The sequence below is a fragment of the Peromyscus californicus genome, unplaced genomic scaffold (genome assembly GCF_007827085.1).
Source record: "Peromyscus californicus insignis strain IS unplaced genomic scaffold, ASM782708v3 Scaffold_4__1_contigs__length_199733344, whole genome shotgun sequence".
Classification (NCBI taxonomy): Eukaryota; Metazoa; Chordata; class Mammalia; order Rodentia; family Cricetidae; genus Peromyscus; species Peromyscus californicus.
Genome location: NW_026294562.1, coordinates 176,985,551 through 177,003,149, shown reverse-complemented (window position 1 = coordinate 177,003,149; position 17,599 = coordinate 176,985,551). Strand labels below are relative to the sequence as shown.

The 17,599-nt window shown below is 48.7% G+C and overlaps 1 protein-coding gene across 6 annotated transcripts in view; it reads left to right on the top strand.

Annotated features, from left to right (window-relative positions):
* The window catches only part of Ceacam18 (CEA cell adhesion molecule 18), a 64,264-nt gene that overhangs the window by 42,081 nt on the left and 4,584 nt on the right, over positions 1-17,599 (top strand). For 3 of the 6 annotated variants that reach the window (XM_052761668.1, XM_052761671.1, XM_052761670.1), the window contains exons 3-5: positions 2,549-2,902; positions 3,623-3,907; positions 6,517-6,792. In XM_052761668.1, coding sequence (XP_052617628.1) covers positions 2,549-2,902; positions 3,623-3,907; positions 6,517-6,792 — 915 coding nt within the window. Of the gene's footprint in view, positions 1-2,548; positions 2,903-3,622; positions 3,908-6,516; positions 6,793-17,599 lie in introns of those variants that run through there. The other 3 variants (XR_008223028.1, XM_052761672.1, XM_052761669.1) reach the window with 2 other exon arrangements.

Genomic DNA, 17,599 nt, shown 5'->3' with positions numbered 1-17,599 from the left:
CATAGACACTGTCGGGCGGTGGTGGCACACGCTTTTAATCCCAGCACTTGGGAGGCAGAGCCAGGAGAATCTTTGTGAGTTCGAGGCCAGCCTGGTCTACAGAGCGAGGATCCAGGAAAGGCACAAAGCTACACAGAGAAACCCTGCCTCGAAAAACAAAAAAATAGACACACAGAAAGCCCTGGGTTCAAACCCTAGCACACACAAAAAATGCTATTTGTGGTTGGGATATAGCTCAGTGGTAGAGCATTTGTCTAGCATGCAAGGTCCTGTGTTCAATCCCCAGAGCTGGAATAAAAATGAAACAACAGACACGTTATGCTCTTGCCTTTGTAACTGCTTTTTCATATTTCCCAGTTTTTGAAAAGTAGCAAGAAGCTGGCGTTGTTGGTGTCATAAGCAGAAAAAAATATTAATAGGTATAAAAGTAAGATAAATTAATGCTGAAAGACAGCATAAAGCCATAAAGATAGGAGGTGGTTGCCACGGGTCCACCCTCCCTGCTGGGCAGAGTCCATCTTAGGAGGAACCACACTGGAGTGGGGAGGCCAGGGCTGGCATATTGCAGTGGAACCTCCCAAGCTCTGGAGTACCAAAGAAGCTCATGGACTTTTCCAGGCCCAACCGTAGCCCCCGGAGGTGGCTCACCCTTCTAGGTAAGAGGGAGAAGAATCTTCTTTCTGAGGCTGAGGGGAGGGCAGCCAAGAGCTCAGCTGGGAAGGGGTAGGAAACAGACCTGTGGGGCATAACACAGAAGTCCCATGAAGCAAGTGGTGGGAAGAGAGCCAGAGACAGGACACGCACCAGGACTTCAGTGAGCACACACATCTGGGTATATCTCACCCACAGAGACACAGACAGATGGGACACAGATTCAGACATATGCATACACACAGCCACAGCAAGAACACATGCAGAGAGAGACAGAGAATTCAGTTCTATCCACCTGCCATGTGGACTGGTGAGCTTGGACCCCCTCCTCCCTACAATCACCCCGTGTTCCCTGGGGTTCCCTATCTGTCTGGACTCCCTTCCCACCCAGCCTAGGTCCCTTTCTAGCCCCCTCCTTCTCCAGGACCCTTTGTGCTCCACAACACACACAGCTATCGGGATCTGTTAGGAGACACAGACACCGGCTCTGAATATGGTAGTGTTCACCCTGCAGGGTGGAGTGGGGTCTCAGGCACCTCTGCCTCCCCCATGGCCAAACCTCAGGCATGGCAGCGTAGGGGACACCATTTGTGTCTAAGGTGGTAGCGGATCCCACCCCACCCACACCATCTTCTGTGACTTTAGATCTGCAATCAAAATTGTCTCAGTCAGTCTCAGAGAGACTCCCCTGCATTTATCCTCCGGACGGCCATGCTAGGTGCTGCCCTGTGCATCAGCTGGAGAGCCATGTGCCCAGGGCTGACTGGCACAGCCAAGCCCAGTCTGCCTGGAGCTCACAGATCTGTCCTCAAACTAAAAATCTGAGTGGTCAAGGCTGGGGTATGGAGATCTCAGGATGCCAGGAAACCCAGAAATGTCACCTGGCCCAGGCTGGTCAGGAGACATCAGAAATAAAGATGCAGTGAGTCCACAGGGAGGCTGCAAATGGGGAGAGTGGAGCAGGGGTCTGTGTGTCAGGAAGGGGAAGAGCATACATGGAAGGCTACTGAACAGAGGAGAGCGGGGCCGCATTTGGCTTTTATTAAGATCCACAGGGCTATCATGTGAAGGACAAAGTGGGTGGGCTGAGAGAGAGAGGGAAACAATGGATAAAGACAGGACTGAAGAAATGAGGGGGTCATTCCTGAACTGGAAACTCTTGGAGGTTTATTTTTTTATTTTATGTGTATGTGTATGTGCTCGAGAGTATCTATGTTCAGCATGTGTATGCAAGGATCCATGGAGGCCAGAAGAGGGCATCAGAGACCCTGGAGCTAGAGTTACAGTGGTTGTAAGTCACCCACTGTGGGTGCTGGGAGCCAAGGCCAGGTCCTCTTAACCAAGCGCTCATAACCACTGAGCCAGCTCTAGACCAGCTGTCCTGGGAACTCTTAATTTATAGTATTAGTTGCTTTGGAGTCACTGTGACAATTCCTGGCAGGAACAAAGGAGGGAGGTTTATTGGCTCTTGTTTCAGTCCAGCATACCAGGGGAGCCATGGTGAGGTGGTCCAGCATACTGGGGGAGCCATGGTGAGGCGGTCTAGCTCATGGCAGCATCAGGGTGTGGTACCATGGCATGTACCAGGAGCATGGAGCAGGGCAGGAGCCAGTGGCTGGACATGCGCTCTAAAGGCTTACCCTTAGTGAACTACTTCCACCTCTTAGACCTTGCCCCCCAAAGACTCCACAGCCTCCCAAAATAATGCCACCAGCTGGGAACCAAGTGTCCAAAATCTGAGCCTTGTGGGAGACATTGAAGATTCAAATTCTGACAGTTATAGAATTGTTAAAATAATTACCTGGATCTCTCTCTCCCTCCCTCTCCTCCTCACCCTTACCCTCCCCATTCTCCTCCCCTCTGCCTCCCTTTCCTTTCTCTTCTTTGGTTTCCTCAGCCAGTTTGCTGACCTGTGGGATCTGTCAGGCTTCCGGCCAGATCTTCATCAGCCCAGACTCACTCACAGGAGTGGAGAGGTACCGGACCATTCTGACCCTAGAAAATGTCCCAGAAGATGTCCTGGAGTACAGCTGGTACCGGGACGTGGACAACAGTACAGAAAACATGATTTTTAGCTATAACCCTCCCAATACCCGGCACCCTGGACCCTTGTACACTGGTCGTGAGAACGTGACCCGCGCGGGTAGCCTGGTGATCAGGAGGTCAGCATTAAATGATACGGGATACTATACCGTCGAGGTGGACACTGGCAACGGGACTCAAAGAGCGACTGGCTGGCTCGAGATTCTAAGTGAGTTGTCAGGGCAACCAGTTTCCCCAGTAAGAAACCGGAAACTAGCCCTAAGGACTCTGATAGGGAGATTCCTTGGAGGACATACTGTCCAGGGTCTCGGTCGCCTGAAAGTGACACTGGAATCCGTGAAGGTGGCTCTCTAGCTTTTCCTGGGGGTTGAGGGGAGGTGGATGAGTGAGTTGCCAAGAAAGCTCGAAGACCAGCGTTTGAAAGCTGGGTGTGGTAGTGCACATCTGTAATCCAGGCACTCCTACTGAGTCCGTGGAAGTTCACGGGCCAGCCAACCTGGGTACACAGAGGTGAACAAGCGGCCCTGCCTCAAACAAGGTGGAAGGTGAGGACCGATACCCAGGGTTGTCCTTGGTCTTCCACACATGCTCAGTGACATGCATGTGTTGTCACTCTCACCCATCAACACATGTCCTACATACAACACATATAAGCACACAGAGAGGGGAAGAAAGCGACCATTAGGCCTTCTGTTTGTGACCAAGAATGTGCTGCTATTGCAATTGAAGTACAGAATGACTCGGGCCCTGCCCAGGACTGGGCAGCCCCTCGCCCACCCCTCCCTCCTCTGCCCCTGTCAGCTCCGGGGCTTCTCTTTTGCCTTATCTTAGAGCTCTTGACATCTCTCCAATATGCCATATCTTCAACATGTCCCAAAGCTTGAAAAAGTTGACTCTATGCCTTACCTGTTCCTTCTGCTTCACCCAGAGTTGAAAAGCAACCCAGGCATCTCAGCTAATGCTTCAGCCAATGCCAGTGTCCTGGTGGAAGGCATGGATTCCGTGGTTGCCAAATGTCTTACCAACTCCTCCAACATCAAGTGGTATGTGAATTCTGTACCAACTTCAGGCAATAACCGCATGACAATTTCCCTGGATGGCAAGACTCTGGTCATCCACAGGGTCAGTCGCTATGACCACAATCTTCAGTGTGCCATAGAAGATTTCCCAGAAATACTTCAGAGGAGTGAGGAGATACCGCTGAGTGTGGCCTGTGAGTGGACAGGGTGTTGGGGGAGGGAGTGGGGTGAAGCCAGGGGTAGACTCTAGTATATACTGAGGAGAAAGGCTGAGCCAACCTGCAACCAGCTTGGTGTGGTTAAAATCCCAGCTCTGGCCATTTAGCTCTGTGGTCCCCATGGGGTGTTGGGCTTTAGGAGAGGGATGTGATCCCCATTCTGAGACTAGAAATGGCCAGTATGAGTTTACTGAGGTCTGTCTGTTGGTTTGCTTGCTTGCTTGTTTTTTTTTTTTTTTTTTTAAAGAGAGGCATGTGGGGCTGGGAAAGTGCCATCCTTGAACAAGCATGAGGACCTGAATTGGGATCCCTGACATTTGCATAAATGTTGAGTGTGGTGGTGTGTGCCTCTAGTTCCAGGACTAGGGAGGTAGAGACAGAAAGACGACTGGAGCTCACTGGCCAGCCAGCCTGGCCAGAATAGATGACTTCTAGGTCAGAAAGACACTTTGTTTTGTTTGTTTGCTTGCTTGTTTTTTTTTTTTTTTTTTTTTTTTGGTTTTTCGAGACAGGGTTTCTCTGTGTAGCTTTGCACCTTTCCTGGGACTCACTTGGTAGCCCAGGCTGGCCTCGAACTCACAGAGATCCGCCTGGCTCTGCCTCCCGAGTGCTGGGATTAAAGGCGTGCGCCACCACCGCCCAGCTTGTTTTGTTTTTTAAAGAGAGAAAACGAAAGGGCATGGAGGTGGGTTTGTAAGGTGGTAGGGAGGATCTGAGGGGAGCTGGAAGAGGAGAAAATCATAATCAGAATATATTGTATGAAAACAAATTTTTTCCAAAAAAAAATAAAGATGACTCAAGAGTAGTTGAGGGATGTATGTGATGTTGACCTCTGACCTGCACATGTAAGTCATGTATGCATCCACACCTTCATGCACATGTGTATAAATCTACCACACATACCACATAATTCATAAACACACACACACACACACACACACACACACACAGAGGAGCAGATTACAATTGATCTTTTATTCTTATTTTTATTTCAAATGACAATTTTACCTTTTTTATTTGCTTTTATTTATGTGTATATCTGTGTAAGTATATACTCTGTGTGTGTGTGTGTGTGTGTGTGTGTGTGTGTGTGTGTGTGTATGTGTGTGTATGTGTGTTTATGAATTATGTGGTATGTGTGCGTGCGTGCCAACAGAGGCCAAAGTGGGTATTAGGTCTCCTGAAGATAAAATTACAGGCAGTCATGAACTGCCTGCTGTGGGTGCTGTAACCAAACTCAGGTCCCTTGTAGGAACAAGTGCTCTTAGCCACTGAGCCATCTCTTCATCTCTAATTATGTTTAGATTAATTTTTAGTTATTAACTCTCTGAAACCTTCAGATCTGTTCACGGATTTTGTTCTTTTCTTCTAAATTTAGGTAAGTCACCTTCACTTTTTGTAGCTCGAATTCTAATTGGTCTTAATAATAAAAACCTAGAGTCGGATGTTGGGGTAAAAGCTGCTAGATCAGAGAAGCAGAGCAGCCAGGCACCAGAGAGTGCTTACCTCTAGGACTCCTCAGACCGAAAAGGGGGCCAAGCTCCTGTCTCCATCTCGCCTTATCACTTCCTCTCTCCACCCAGCCATATCACTTCCTGTTTCTTCCTCCCAAGTGTTGGGATTAAAGGTGTGTGCCACCACTGCCTGGCCTCAATGGTTAACCAGTGGCTAACCCTCTGATCTCCAGGCAAGCTTCCTTGGTTAGAGCACAAACAAAATATCACCACATTTTTTATTCTTGCTCCAGTTGCATGGATTATGCTCCCTCAACAGCAAGTTGGATTTAAAAACTTACTCATGGTGTGGGATACAGTTCAGTGATAGAGCCCTAGAATAGAAGCCTCCATGACAGGTTGGGGTATAGCTCAGTGGTGGAGTGCAGGCCTAGCATGCAGGAAGCCACGTGATCCCAAGCACAACAACAACAACAAATACGAGGAACTAATAAACACCCATCCAGAATCTTTCAGCACTCAGAACTGTCTTTTACATTTAGTTTCAACTGAAAATCATAATCAGACATCTCAGGTGGTTTTCACACTGTAGGTAGGAACTGCTCAGTGGTCCTCCCGTTTCCTAAGATGGAGGCTGTGACACCATCCGAAGGAAGCTAATTCACAGGAGGACACAGCTTCTGTGGGTTTCCGACTGGAACCAAGACTGGGCCCCTAGACCGTAGCTAAGCCCTGACTACTTGCTGCTGCTGTATGGACAGGGAACTTGAACCCGTCTCCTCTCCTCTGAGATTTGCATCTGCGAGGTGATCATGTCTGGAACCGAATGGCATAAATTTTGTGGATTACACACTTGTGAAATGTGTACAGAGCTTAGCTTGGTTCCTTGCACGCAGTTGGTGTGGTGAGTTTTTCTGCTTTGCTCTATGCCTTTTGCTATGGTGTGTGGGGCTACCAAGGTTTATCCCATAGTAGGGACAAGAACTCAGCATGGGAGCTGCCATTCCCGTGTTTCGGCTGTCACCTGGGCTGGCTCACTTGACATAGTGGGACACTTTGTGTCTGGAGGACAGGATGCCATCCCAAGAGGGATCTGAAGTATAGCTGTGGTCTTCTGCCCTGTCTCTGCAGATGGGCCAGACTATGTATCACTGTGGACCCAGCCCGATGTCTTCAATGGTGTGCTGACTGCTGTTACTGGCTCCACTGTGCAGCTGGAATGCACCTGTTTCTCCAGGCCAGAACCCAAGTACCACTGGATCCATAATGGCTCCCTCCTAAGTGTCTCAGAGGAGAACATGACCCTCCCTAGTCTGTCCTGGGAGCAAATGGGCAGTTACCGGTGTATTGTGGAGAACCCGGAGACCCAGCTGGCCTTCTACAGAGAGGTCACCATCCAGCCACCTCGTGAGTACAATCACCATACTCTCCAGACTTTTCCTCCCATGTTTTTGTCTAGGCAATTCCCATGTCAGGGGGCCCCTCTTACTACACCCCACTCACAGCTGACTGGTCAGCACAGGACACACCAAGAGTAAGTTCTCAACACAAAGTGTTGGTTTTACTCAGTGCTCCTACCCTTCGAGGAAAAGTCATGAAACACGACAAAAACCCACTATCAAGAGTTTTATTAGGAAGACGAAAGGACAGGATGTGATCAGGCCTTCTGAAAAGACCCGTGAGAAGGAGAGGGAGTGTACATGGGATCTGCCTTTTAAGGACTACCCAACGCATGCACACATGGGCCCACATGGCTATTCCACGCATGTGCATCGATTACATGGTTATGCTGTGCACAATTTACGTGACCATGCAGCGCATGGGTTACATAGGACGTATGACCCGGAAATGACTAGGCGGAAATGACTACATGCCCCACCCAGGCATGCATGATCATGGGGGCGTGGCTAGAATTCCTATAATCCCAAACTCTTTGTTTTTGTAAAAGATGGTGGATGAGCGGGTATGGGACATTGTTTCTCCTGAAAACTGCTTCCAGCTCACTTGGTGGGCATCCGTTGGCTCTTAGGGGGATAGGGAAGGGGACTTCTGAGGTAGTTAGGCGTCCTGGGATGGTGGGCTGTTGTCTGCTGCCTTGGAGTTATCCATCTTTCTTGGCTTGGAACTCTGGCTGCTTGAGTCTGGGAGAGTGCTGGTAAGATGGAGAAAAGCTTAGAAAAAAGAACTTTTTAATTTTTTTCTTTGGGGGTTCCCCAGGGTGAGAGAGGGGGTCCCAAGACCAGGAAAGTTTGATTTTTGCACTTATCTGAAGCAGATCCGATCTGTCCAGATGGATTCAAGCTGGTTTCTGGAGCTTAGAAAAATTTTGAACATATTAAGAAGCAGCCATGAGAAAATTAAAGTCTTGGGCTGGTGACCATTACGTTGTAGTATTTAGTACTCTGCTTATATTGGTGAGAGAGAGAAAGAGAGAGAGAGAGAGAGAGAGAGAGAGAGAGAGAGAGAGAGAGAGAGAGAGAGAGAGAGATTGAGATTTGGAGCATGTTTTTAATTTGTACCTGAGATAACCTTTATCAGAGACAGATTATTTTAGGGCACCTGTTTCCTTTATTAGTTTAGCATCCAGGAGACACAGTTGATCAATTGTTGAGCATTTAACAGTAATAGATGGTTATATTAAAGTCTGTTTTTGCAGAGCCCAGACCCTTTTGGGGTGTAAATACCTTCAGACGGTTACTGTTCCTTACCACCTGGGTATATCTGATGGTCCTTGGCCTCCAGCTCTATGGTGATCCTGTAACAATTAGCTGAGTAGTTAATTAGGAATGGGAACCAGAAAGGAATTCCACTCATTCTTCTGGAATTGGTGACAAGGCAGTGGATCCTGGTGTCCTCTGGAACTTGAGAGAGCAGGGTCCTGTCTGTGTCACTATGTGTTAAGAGAGATTTTTCTGGGATGGAGGTGAGATAAAAGGTTTCAGATGAGACAGATGGACCCAGTGAGGAAAACCCTCGAGCTTAGCAGCTGTGGGGGTTACAAGAATTACCTTGAAGGGTCCCTGCCATTTAGGGGAAAGGGGTGAAGGGCACTGGCCTAGAGGGGAAAGAAGAACCTGATCCCCAGCATGGATTGAGGGTGGGCAAGGACTGTCACATGGCTGAGGTAAGGAGTGGTCTGCGAAGTTCCACAGAATAGACCTTAGGTGACTGTGGTGGCATTGTGTTCCCCAAAATATTGTGTACCCTAATAAACTTATCTGGGGTCAGAGAACAGAAAAACTACTAGATACTTAGGATAGGCAGTGGTAGCACACGCCTTTAATCCCAGAAAGCGAGCCTTTAATCCTAGGGAGTGTTGGTAGAAAGCAGAAAGGTATACAAGGCGTGAGGACCAGAAACTAGCGGCATTTGGCTGGTTAAGCTTTTAGGTTTTGAGCAGCACAGTTCAGCTGAGAGCCATTGGGATGAGGACACAGAAGCTTCCAGTCTGAGGAAACAAGACCAGCTGAGAAGTTGGCCAGATGAGGTTAGTTGTGACTTGTTCTGTCTCTCTGATCTTCCAGCATTCACTCCAATAACTGGCCTCAGGTTTGATTTTATTAATAAGACTCTTTAAGATTCCTGCTACAGGTGACGTAGCAGGAGAGTTAACAGGCTGTCTGGAACGGTTGAAGGGTTGGATAGAAGACCTGGTGTTATCCCATATATTAGTTCAAATGGAGAAATTGAAAGAGGCTTCTTGGGAAGAGCCCTGAGCCTGAAAAGAGCTAGAGGCAATAATTTTACACAGTCAAGGTGAAGTTCCTGTGACATTTTAGTAAGAATAGATTTTCTTTCTTTCTTTTTTTGCCCCGGAGCTGAGGACCAAACCCAGGGCCTCTCTACCACCGAGCTAAATCCTCAACCCCAATAAGAATAGATTTTAAAGACCAGTTGGTACGCTCCACCTTTCCTGAGGACTGAGGATGGTATAGGATATGAAAATGCCAAGGAATATTGAGAGCCTTAGCTAGTGTCTGAGAAATCTGGGAGGTGAACTCCAGACCATAATCAGACTGAAGAGAGGCAGGAATCCCAAACCGAGGAATAATTTCTTGGAGAAAGAGATCTGCAACTGTCTGAGCCTGTTTGTTAGAAACAGGGTATGCCTCCACCCAGTTCGAAAATGAGTCCACCATCACAAGGAGATATTTAATTTTCCTGACAGTGGGCATATGGGTAAAATCGAGCTGCCAGTCAGTCCCTGAAGGGAACCTCTAGCCTGGTGGGTGGGAAAAGGCTGACTCCTGTACTTGGTATTGGGGTCTGTCCTTTGGAAAAATCTCACAAGAGGCAGTAATAGTTCTTAAGAACTGTAAGTCCTCAGAGGTGGGCTGCAGGTGAGCTTTTATGAATTGAGACAGAACAAGACTATTAGGGTGAACGAGCTGGTGTAGAGCTGGTGTAGATAGGACAGAATTTGCCTAGTGTCAGGAGTTGCCTGTGAGGGTGTGGGCTGCACTGTATGGATTCCCTGCGGTGAGTGGGGTGAGTCTGGGTCCTGGAGGGCCACTGTCCTGGCTGCCTGGTCAGCCCAGTTATTTCCCTTGGAGATGATGGAGCTGTCAGTCTGATGAGACCAGCAGTGGATAACTCCTGTAGCCTTGGGGAGGTGGGAGGCCTTTAGCATGGCCATTATTTGGCCTGATAGGGATCCTTCCTTTGCTGTAAGGACCCACGCTCTTTCCAGATAGCAGCATGGGACAGGAGGATATGGAAAGCATATTTGGAATCTGTGTAAACATTTAGGGATTGCCGCTGTGCCAACTGGAAGGCACGGGTGAGAGCTGTCAGCTCAGCCTGTTGGTTAGTGGTGTGTATGGGTAGTGCCTGTGCTTCTATCACCTCAGTGTCTGACACTATGGCATAACCCACTTTATAGGTCCCCTCATGTAAGAAGGAGCTGCCATCTGTGTACCAGGTATGAGTGGCCTGGGGCAATGTGCGCTCCTGTATGTGCGAAGGGTGAGGCCACAGTGCCTCCAAGGTTTCAGTGCAGGAATGAGAAGGATAGGTAACGTTAGATTGAGGGAGGAGGCTTGAAATATTAAGGTGGGCAAGTCTGGAAAGTAAGTGTGACATCTTCTAGTAATGCTACCTGGGGAGAAAGAAGCTGGGATGGAGGTAAAGTTCGTAAGACTTTATAAGCTAAGTGATGGGACAGGTTATGAGAGAAGACAGTAATAGGTGACCCAAAGCTTAGCTTCTTTGATTCCCGAATAAGGAGCTCTGCAGCTGCTAAGGCACAGAGGCAAGGTGCCCAGCCCTGACTGGTAAGGTCTAGCTTCTTTGACAGACAGGCAACAGGTGCAAAGGAGAGTCCCAGCTGATGTCCTAGAGTTCCCAGAGCAAATCCCTCCTTCTATGCTACATAGGGGGAGAAGGGACCGGTTAGGTCTGGAAGGTGAAGCACTGGGGCCTGGAAGAGAGCCTGTTGGAGCTTCAGGAAAGGTTTAGTAATGGGGTGAAGGAGGGGCTCATGTGGGGAGCCCAGAGCTGTCTCATATAAGGGGCGAGCAAGGAGAGAAAAAGATGGAACCCAGGCCTGTAAGAAGCCAGCTATTCCCAGAAAGGACAGAATCTCCTGTTTAGTGGAGGGGACTGCAAGAGACTGGATTAGATGCTTTCTATCTATAGTAATAGCCTTGTGGGTTGGGGTAATGGTTAGACACAAATAGGTGACCTAGGGAGTGGACAGTTGAACTTTGGAGGGGGATATCCTATAGCCTCGGCTGGATAGAAATTTAGGAGAGCAGAGGTGTTAGTTTAGCTAACTTGTAAGGACAGGCTGCAGAGCAGAATGTCATCTACATACTGTATTAGTTTAGAGCCAGGGAGGGACAGAGAGAGCAGGTCAGAGGCCAGAGCCTGACCAAATAGGTGTGGACTGTCCCTGAATCCTTGTGGCAAGACAGTTTAGGTCAGCTGTGTAGACAGATGAGTGTCAGGGTCATTCCAGGTGAAAGCAAAGATATTTTGAGACTGAGGGCTGAGAGGGATAGAAAAGAAGGCATCCTTGCGGTCTAGAACTGAGAAGTGAGAGGTTCCTAAAGAGATAGAGGACAGGAGAGTGTAAGGGGTTAGGCACTACCGGATGGAGAGGAACCACTGCAGATTTAATGAGCCAGAGGTCTTGAACCAGGCAGTAGGTTCCATTAGACTCTTTAACTGCATATATAGGGGTGTTAAAAGGCGAAGGGATTGGGTGGAGCAGCTTTTTCCTGAGGTCAGAAATGATAGGCTTAGGTCCTCTTAGGCTCTGGAGTGAGAGAGGGTACTGAGCTTGGGTAATATACCTAGTAGGGTCCTGTAACTAGATAGTAATAGGCAGATGGTGCCTAGAGATAGAAGGGTTCTGGGTGTCCCAGACTTTGGGGTCCACCTGAGAGACTGGCAAGGGAAAAAAACTGTTAGAGTTAGTAGGGTGGGTGGCTAGGAGGAGAAGGAGAGTTGCTGCTGGCGAATCTGGGGTGAGGCGAATGTGGGGAGCAAATGAAATAGATGCTCCTACCTTAGCTAGAAAATCCCTTTCTGTTAGAGGCACAGGGCAGGTTGGCACCACTAAGAATGTGTGTGTGAGAGGGATGCCTCTGAAATACAATTAGTGGTGGGATCTGATGAGGTAGGTAAGGCTGTCCCCCTACCCCGACAATAGGGAAACAAGGAGAGGTGGGACCTCAAAACTCCCTCAGGACTGAGTAAGTGGCTCGGTGTCCAACAGGAAGGAAATGGATCACCCCATGCTGCATCCTGGGTTCCCTGTGAGCCTGTAGCCAAGCCCAGGAGGTCTGCTGGAGGTCTTTGTTTGATGTCCCCATGCCACAAGGTGCATGAGGGCAGTCAGTTGACCAGTTATCTCTCTAGGTGGCACTTTGATCAAGGCTCAATTGATGGCCCAAGGGGCAGGGCATGCATTAGCCCATGTCGCCTTTTCTAGCACACATTTGAAACAGGGACCTGGAAGCCCTTATGCAGCTGCTCGGATGGCATGTGCCAGCATTTGGCAATTTTGTTCATGGGCTTTTCATCTCTCCCATGGTACCTTAAATGCCACAGCTGAAACTTCTGCCTGTGGGGTCAAGGGACCTCTCTCCAGATGCTTAAGCTTAGCCCTGATGTCAGGAAGCTCTGGGAGACATGAGATGGATTTTATTCTGTATCTTGAATTATGTTTTTTTTTTTTTTTGATAGTTTGCTGGTTTTGAGGACAGTTTTAGGAAGACCCCCTAGGAGGCAGGCTGTAAACTGATCTCTGGCTAAAGAGATTATTAGATCCCAATGTGGATCCTGATTGTAAAACTCATTTACATGTGTCCTAGCCTGCTTCCAGACTTGTCCATGCTTAGCAGCCCTTCTGGTATGGGAGAACATAGGTGAAGGGTTTTTTTTTTGTTTTTTTTTTTTAGTTTTTCAAGACAGGGTTTCTCTGTGTAGTTTTGGCGCCTGTCCTAGATCTCACTCTGTAGACCAGGCTGGCCTCAAACTCACAGAGATCCACCTGCCTCTGCCTCCTGAGTGCTGGGATTAAAGGTGTGCACCACCACCGCCTGGCAGGTGAAGGTTCTTTAGAGTCAGAGATTCCTCAGGCTCAGAAATGCACATGGGCAGGAGAGAAAGACTCAGAAAGGGAGATTTCAAGAGCTTAGATAAAAGCATGGGGATAAGGTAACTCTTTTCATTTGCCCATTCACTGGCAGAAGTTAGATAATTCCCGTGAAATATCGGGGTTCAAGCAGCCGTTATGCAGCCATATTTACATAAAATAGGGATATTTAAGGCATTTCTCAGAGGAGGAGTGGGACCAAGAAGAGGAAGCCTTTGTGTCCCATGACTGCAGCTGGGAGAAAAAAATAAAAAAACAAATGGACCCAAAGCCAAAGCCTTGGGAGTCCCTAAGGCCAAGGATAGATCTGTAAACAGGCATAAGCTGCCACAGAGCTTCGTCAAGCAGGGGGTGGGGGCCAAGGCATGCAAAAACAGGGACCCTCTGGGAGTCCAACAGCATTTACTGCTTCATCAAGCCAGAGAAATGTGTTGGCCTTACACAGCCTGAGGACACACCTGAGGACGGGGGTCTGACAGCACGAATTATATCTCAAACTGTAGACATGAGAGATGGCTAGAAATTTTAGCCTGCAATAGGGATTGACCATAGCCAGTGAAGGCCATGGCCAGGGTTACCCCCAGTCTCAGGGACACCAGAGAGGTGCCAGACACTCGGTGGCATTCCCATGGGTCCAGGAGGATGTTTACATTGGCTGAAAAGTGGGGGACTCGCCAATTGCAGTAGCCGGTGTTGTGTGCAGGAATCTGGTGGCCAGGCAAATGGAAAGTGGGCAGTCATGAATGGAGCAGAATCCTCGGCATGGGTTCCTGAGCGCAAAGTGCCAGGAGGGACTGCTTTGCATAGCACCAAAAGTTGGTTTTACGTGGCACTCTTACCCTGGGAGGAAAAGTCATGAAACACAACAAAAACCCACTATCAACAGTTTTATTAGGGGCTGGAGAGATGGCTCAGAGTTAGGAGCACTGACTGCTCTCCCAGAGGTCCTGAGCTCATTTTCCAGCAACCACATGGTGGCTCACAACCATCCATAATGAGATCTGGTGCCCTCTTCTGGCCTGCAGTCACACATGCTGTATACATAATAATAAATAAATCTTAAAAAAGAAGAGTTTTATTAGGAAGATGAAAGGACAGGATATGATCAGGCCTGCTGAAAAGACATGTGAGGAGGTGAGGGAGGGTACAAGGGATCCGCCGATTAAGGACTAACCCATGCATACACACATGGGCCCATGTGGCTACTCCACGCAAGGGCATAGATCACAAGGTCATCCTGCAAGCAATTTACGTGACCATACAGCGCATGGATTACATAGGACATACCCAGAAATGAGTAGGTGGAAATGACTAAGAGTCTCACTAGGGCATGCAAGATCATGGGGGTGTGGCTAGAACGATGCCCCATTCCTGTTCACCTGCCTTTTTTATAATAAGCAAAAAAGTTTGGAATGTTAGGGTTCTAGGCATTCCTCCAGCTATATGACTGCACATGTACAGTTCAGCAGCCAAGCAAGGGGTTTTACGTCTTACATCATCATCCATGCACTGCATGATTACATAATGCGTGCAGCGTGGTCGTGCAATCTACACATACATGGCATAGCTCCATAAGCCCACATGCGCATGTGCAGGGAAATCCTTAAAAAGCCAGACGCAGACTCCTCCCCCTCTTCTACTCTCTCCTCCTCCCCACTCTCTCTCTCCTGCACGTGTCTTTACAGGCCTGGTCACTCTCTTCTGTGCCCCCTCTCCTCCTAGTAAAGCCCTGATACTGGGTTTTTTCGTGCCTCATGACCTTTCCTCGCAGAGTAGAAGCGCCGTATCTAAAACCGACACAAAGGAGATTTATTTGCCTCAGAGGGACAAAGGGCAGGGAATAAGAGACAAAGACAGGAGACAGAGAGTGAGGGAGAGGGGAGGGATGTTTGTCCTGGGGAACAAAGGACTGCCTCTGGATAGAGAGCAGACAGATGTGGCCCATAGACAAATGGCAGTTTATAAAGGGAAAGGGGGAAACCCTGTGTGAGGATGAGGTGTTTAGTTTTGATTGAGCATGTTAATTAGGGTGTCCAAAAGGAGACTTTTGATTGCTGGACTTCAATACTTTGAGAGCTGGACCTTAGTAGTCAGTCTCAGGAGGAGAAAATGGCCAAATAAGGAATAGACCTTGGGGGCTAGCTTTAGGAATGTAATCTAATAGTTTAGCAAGGAAGAGAGAATGGGGAAGGGCAAGGCCAGAGCCATGCTTGTCATGCTCAGGCCTGCTAGAGCCCTTCAGTGACACCCTCCTCGTCTTCTAAGGGCCTGTCCAAATCTGTCTACTCTATCAATCATCCGCAGTTTCCTGTCCTAGAGTCAGAGCAAATTCCACCAGAGACAAGACTGGCCAGCATTTACTTTCTATGTCCAGCCACAGTCCTGGCCTGTGTGACCATCCTGGTCTCTTGGCACAGTGAGTGATTCAATACCTCTGTCTCACACGGGAGGAAACCCAGCCCCAGGGAGTTGAGCACCTGACCCAAGGCTCCACTGCAGGTGGGAAAGTGGAGAGACTCCTTTACAAGGGACTCTGCCATTGCCTTTGCCCTCAATGTATCCATATGGTGTGCGGGAATTCCCACTGGGCTACACCTGGTCTGACTCCAGAGTGCTGGCACCTAGCCTTAATCCATCTTCTGCTTCTCTTGTTGCCCTCTATGTGAATCTTGCCCAAAAGAAAGTCTCTCAAGGATACAAAGCCTGTGTAAAACTTGGTTCAGGAAACCCAGAAAACTGTGGTATCTGATGAATCGAAAAACTTGCACTTGGCATTGTACTTTTGGATGCTTCATTCAGGTTGTTTTGAGCATATGGATATGAATTGGCTAAACTGTAAATATCGAGAAAAATAAAAATGTTCTGGGCGAGCATTTTTAGAGGCTCCTTAGAGGCTGTATCCCCCTGCAGCCACAGAGGATAGATTCATTCCTAAGGTGCCTCTGTGTTTTCATTCAACAGTCCAGGCCGTCGTAACCCCACACACCCACACCGCAAAAAGACAGTAACTCCCATAAGCGAAAGTAGGAAGGTGGATGGAAGTTCAGACACTGCAGAAATGCTTATTTCTTGTGGTTTTAAAACCAGGAACGGTGACAACTTTGTATATGAGGAAAGTACCACTTTCTCCCCAGCAGCCACAGAGCTCAGTCCTTTGCTGGAAGGAGAGAAACTGACCTTTGTAGGGAGAAAGCCAAGGAAAGAGCCAGTAAGCGGCGGGGACTCGGGCTGAGGGCTTGTCTCAGTGAAGTGCTCACTGTGCACGTGAGGGTCTGTGTCCAAAACCCAGGTGAAAACGTCAGCTGTGGTGGTGTGCCTGTGATCCCGGCACCGGGGCAGGCAGAGGCAGGAAGATCCCTGGAGCTCACAGGCTCGCCCACTTCGAGAGCTCCAGGCCAGTGGGAAAGCTTGTCTTGAAAAGTGAGATGGGGTCAGATACTGTGGCATTTGGGAGGCAGAAGCGAGGTTGGAGGCCAGCCTGGTCAGCAGGGCCGTACAGTGAGATCCTGTCTTAAAAAAAAGAAATCCAACAAGACACACACACACACACACACACACACACACACACACACACACACACAAACCAACAACAACAACAAACCCCACCAAGGTGAGCTAGTAAGACGGCTGAGCAGGTGGGAGTGCTCGCCGTCACCTGTCAGCCGGGGTTCAGTGGGGTTCAGTCCCGGAGAGCTGCACCAGGACCAGAGGAGGGGTGGCTCTCTCAAGTTGTCCTCCCACCTCCACACACGGGCCAGTAACCCAATTCAATTTTTAAAAACACCCATCGGGTGACACCTTAGGAATGACATTTGAGGTTAAGCTCTTACCTTCGTATGCATGAACAAAACACATGCACATGTACACATTACACACACTCATGCACATGCGCACTTGAGCGCGCACACACACACACACACACACACACACACACACACACACACAAAATGAAAGGATTAGGATTCAAATTGTACCCTGCTACCAATGTGCAACAGGAGCAAGAATTTCACCATTTCCAGACTCAGTTTTCCCATGTATAGTTTCAGGACAAGTCCCTCTACAGTAGAGTACTGTGATAATCAAAACACTGTAGAAAACTCCCCCAAAGGCGACCAGCCTGGCTGCACATCCCAGAGAAAGCTGTGAGCGGATTCGGCATGGCATACTTTTGAGGCTCCCCAGTTTATAGTTTCCCTCTCCACAAGTCTCTAAGCTTTAGGAAGGCGAAGACTAGCCAGCCATTAGCTCATCGCTTGCCCCTTAGCACGGTGTCTGCCATGCCCATGGTGCTTTGGGTTTGTCTTCAGTGAGTTAATGACCCTGTGTAACCAGACTTCACCCCTCAAAACTCCCTATCCTCGGGTATGCTGGCCATTTCTACTCCGTTGTCCACTGTCTGCATCTGTATTAGTTACTTCTCATTGCTGTGACAAAAATCAACGTCATGATGGAGGGGTTTATGTCGGTACACAGAGTCAGGGAAATCATGGCGTCCATCAGGAGTGTGAGGCAGCTGGCCACACTGCACCTGCAGTCAGAAAGCAGAGAGGAGAGTGTTGATGCGCAGCTTACTTTTGCTTCAGGCCAGGCCCTCAGCCCTGGGATGGCTCC